General features: G+C 38.7%; 1 protein-coding gene across 1 annotated transcript; it reads left to right on the top strand.

Annotated features, from left to right (window-relative positions):
* Positions 1-298: 298 nt before the first annotated feature.
* On the top strand, positions 299-3,085 carry LOC110104879 (1-aminocyclopropane-1-carboxylate oxidase homolog 1-like). Its single transcript, XM_020834163.2, has 3 exons — positions 299-941; positions 2,030-2,351; positions 2,742-3,085. Exons 1-3 carry the CDS (start codon positions 448-450, stop codon positions 2,991-2,993), a joined length of 1,068 nt encoding a protein of 355 aa, XP_020689822.1. The 5' UTR covers positions 299-447; the 3' UTR covers positions 2,994-3,085.
* The last annotated feature ends 466 nt before the right edge of the window (positions 3,086-3,551 follow it).

A 3,551-nucleotide genomic window follows, 5' to 3' on the forward strand; every position in this document is an offset into this window, starting at 1 on the left:
CCCTAACCCATAATTTTTGGATCGGGTTCAGGTCGAATTTTTAGGTTGTGTCAAATATTAACACCCTTAATGAGACATAAAATTAAATTTCATAAAATTTAAACTAATAAACTTCTATAAAAAATAATTAGTGGTAAAAAACTTGGATAGCACAAGAAGAATTAATGTGTTTAATATTTTATTTGAGATAATTTTTTTATTACTTATTAAAACAGCTTTCTAATATTTTTTTAATAAAAACTTACTTTAAGAAACTAATGCTTGACTTGAATACCAAATTTCATAAGATTTCCAAAGTTATCATTACCTTGCTTGTTGCCCTCAGTCGGTAGCCACTCGTTTCAAGGACACGCAGCGAGCTAAGTGACCAGTTACCCATCCACCAACTGCTCAACGGATCTGCTCAAAGGAACCATTCTTCCCTATCTCTCAACCTCGGTGGAAGCCATGGCCACCTACGACAGGAGAAGCGAGATAAAGGCCTTCGACGACACAAAAGCCGGCGTTAAAGGCCTCGTAGACGCCGGCGTTACCGAAATCCCTCGGTTCTTCCACCACCCGGCCGACGCTAAGGATGGGCCAGATCCGACCTCTGTTCCCCGGTCCGAGATTCCGGTCATCGATCTCGGAGACACGGCGGGGCGGGAGAGCGTGGTGGAGCTCGTGAGACGGGCATCAGAGACGTTTGGTTTCTTCCAGGTGTTGAATCATGGGGTTCCTCAGGCTGTGATGGACGAGATGCTGGAAGGCGTGAGGAGGTTTAACGAGCAGGATTTGAAGGTAAAGATGCGATACTACACACGCGATCGGAGTAAGACTGTGATTTTTAATTCTAATTTCGATTTGTACGAATCTCCGGTGGCGAATTGGAGGGATACCCTTTACTGCGGAATGGCGCCGGAGCCCGCCGCTAAGCCGGAGGACCTGCCGGAAGCTTGCAGGTACTTTTTTAAAATTTGAAAATTGGACTTATTTTAATTTTTAGGTGAGAATGATTCTCAAAATCTTATTTTAGAATGAAACTAATTTTAATTTTGATTGATTTTTCTATGTAGTATACTCTTCTCAAAATAAATCTAACATCCATTGATCTCTAAGCTTACGAAGGAGGCTTCTTACTACTTTCTTATCATCATAGAACGGCGGTGATCATCCTTCCTTATGAATAATTAGTCATCATATATATCTCCAATAATCGGTCATGATCTAAGATTAAGAGCTTCTCCAGCCGAATTGCATTTGGGTGTGAGTGGCTTTTTGCTCCAATGGATCACCAAAAAAATACGCCAATGGCGTTAGACTGTTCACCTACGACAAAAAGTTGTTATATTTTTTAGCTTTGCAGGAAAGGCGCGAAACAAGAGAGATGTTTTTAACACGGGAAAGAAGAGAAATAGAGTTCCATTAGAGATGAATTGCGGCATTTTGAAGTTTTCCGTCATTTTAGAGTGAAAATTGGAGTTTTTGGTTGGAGATGCCCTAATAGAGTATTTCTTCAATGCGCACACAATTGCACTGATGGATCTACCACACGTCTCTCATAGGGCAAATTATTATGTGCGGACACCGAATAGAGAGAATCATCCGGATTTCTTTCTGTTAACAGTAAAAGTGCAGTCAAAGCGCAACTACTGTAACAGCTGCGCTTTGAATGCTCTTTTAATATAGATAGAGAGAAAATCGGATCGTTCTCTCCGTCCGGTATCCGCACATAATAATTTCTCGAAGGGCATCCATAGTTAAATAAAAATTTGATTGCTGCAATTCTCCTAGCTTATGGATGAATAAATATCATTCTTTTGTTAGAGAACAAAAGTGTTCATACTGTTAAGACACCCTTTTGGATTCCTCTCAACAACATTAAATGGGGGATTATAACACAAATCAACATTTTGATTTAATAAGTGCCACAAAGGATTAATAAGATGACCAGAGATCCACCAAAATTTCATTAGATTTACAAATATGCAGCTTATACTTCTTGGATTATACAATCTTCTTCATGAATTGGTGTTTATATTGCATGCAGAGATATAATTATGGAGTACACAAGCCACATCCAAAGGTTAGGGCGTCTCCTATTTGAACTACTATCAGAGGGACTTGGCCTAGATGCTCGTTATTTAAATGATCTGGAATGTGGCAAAGGCTTGGCTCATTTGAGCCATTATTATCCACCATGCCCTGAGCCAGAACTCGCCATTGGCACAAGCAAACATGCAGATTCAGCCTTTCTAAATGTTCTTCTTCAAGATACCATTGGAGGCTTACAAGTTCTTCACCAGAATCAGTGGATTGATGTTCCTCCAATTCCTGGAGCTTTTATAATCAACATTGGTGATCTTTTACAGGCAAGTTTTCTACTTTTATTAGTAGACTAAGGCCTTTTCCAACCAAACTCCTAACGCTCGCGAGCTCTAGCCGAACAATAAAACTTCTGGTATTTGGTTGCGGATGAACAGTGCGACGTCAATATTGGCGTTTCATTGTTTACCTATTGATGTCGCACTGCTCACCCGCGTTATTTTTCTATCTCTACCGGATTTGTCAAGGAAACGCGCGAAGGAGAAAGACGGTTACCAGGTCACAAAATGGAGTTCGATTGGAGATGAATCACGCCATTTTTTTGTTACATTGCATTTTGGAGTGAAAAATGAGATTTTCGGTTGGAGATGCCCTAAGCTCCCAACCAACAGATCAAAATGAGTAATATTTGGCTAAATTTATTTCTGTTGATGTAGCTTATCAGTAATGATAAATTTAAGAGTGTCGAGCATAGAGTACTGGCAAGTAAGAATGGGCCAAGAGTTTCCGTTGCCTGTTTCTTCTTCACCCGCTTGCATCCATTGGAGAGGCGCTATGGTCCGATAGAGAAGCTGTTATCAGAGAAAAATCCTCCTAAATACAAAGATGTTACTGTAAGAGAATTTGTCACTTTTTATTACTCGAAAGGACTTGATGGTAAATCTGCATTGGAAAATTTTAGGCTATGATCGATTATTTATTAGATTTGTGACTTATGTTATTTATATGATCATGTGGAGATTATAATAAAGTTATGGATGTGAAGTATGAGCATTATAAATTGTAAGGTTTTTTTAACTCATGATATATTTATTTTTTTATGTTGATAAAATTTAACAATTTTTTAAATCGTCAATATCATTTATAAGCTCGAATAAAATAGTTACGAATATTTTTGAAATAATTAATTTGTGCACTTGATTAAAAAAAAAAGTTTTAGCTTGGCCACTTCTACTTATACTTTTATCGTATGTGAATGGAGGCTAGAGTCCTCAACTTTAGGAGAAATTATTTAATGCAGAGTTCGGACGTAGAGCTATGTTCGGACTCCAAGCCAAAGGCGACACGTATTTTTTCGTTTAATATATTAGTTGTTGATACGACATCACAAGATTAGCTTGATCGGGCACGAATCTCGAGGCAAAAGCTAGTTGGAAACTTCAAAAATTAATTCCGAGAGCACCCGAACTCCGATTTCAGCAAGCTTATAGTCGAACTGAGCGTCTCGGAAATACGAACTCAACGAC

This window comes from Dendrobium catenatum, unplaced genomic scaffold (genome assembly GCF_001605985.2).
Source record: "Dendrobium catenatum unplaced genomic scaffold, ASM160598v2 fragScaff_scaffold_292, whole genome shotgun sequence".
Taxonomy (NCBI): domain Eukaryota; kingdom Viridiplantae; phylum Streptophyta; class Magnoliopsida; order Asparagales; family Orchidaceae; genus Dendrobium; species Dendrobium catenatum.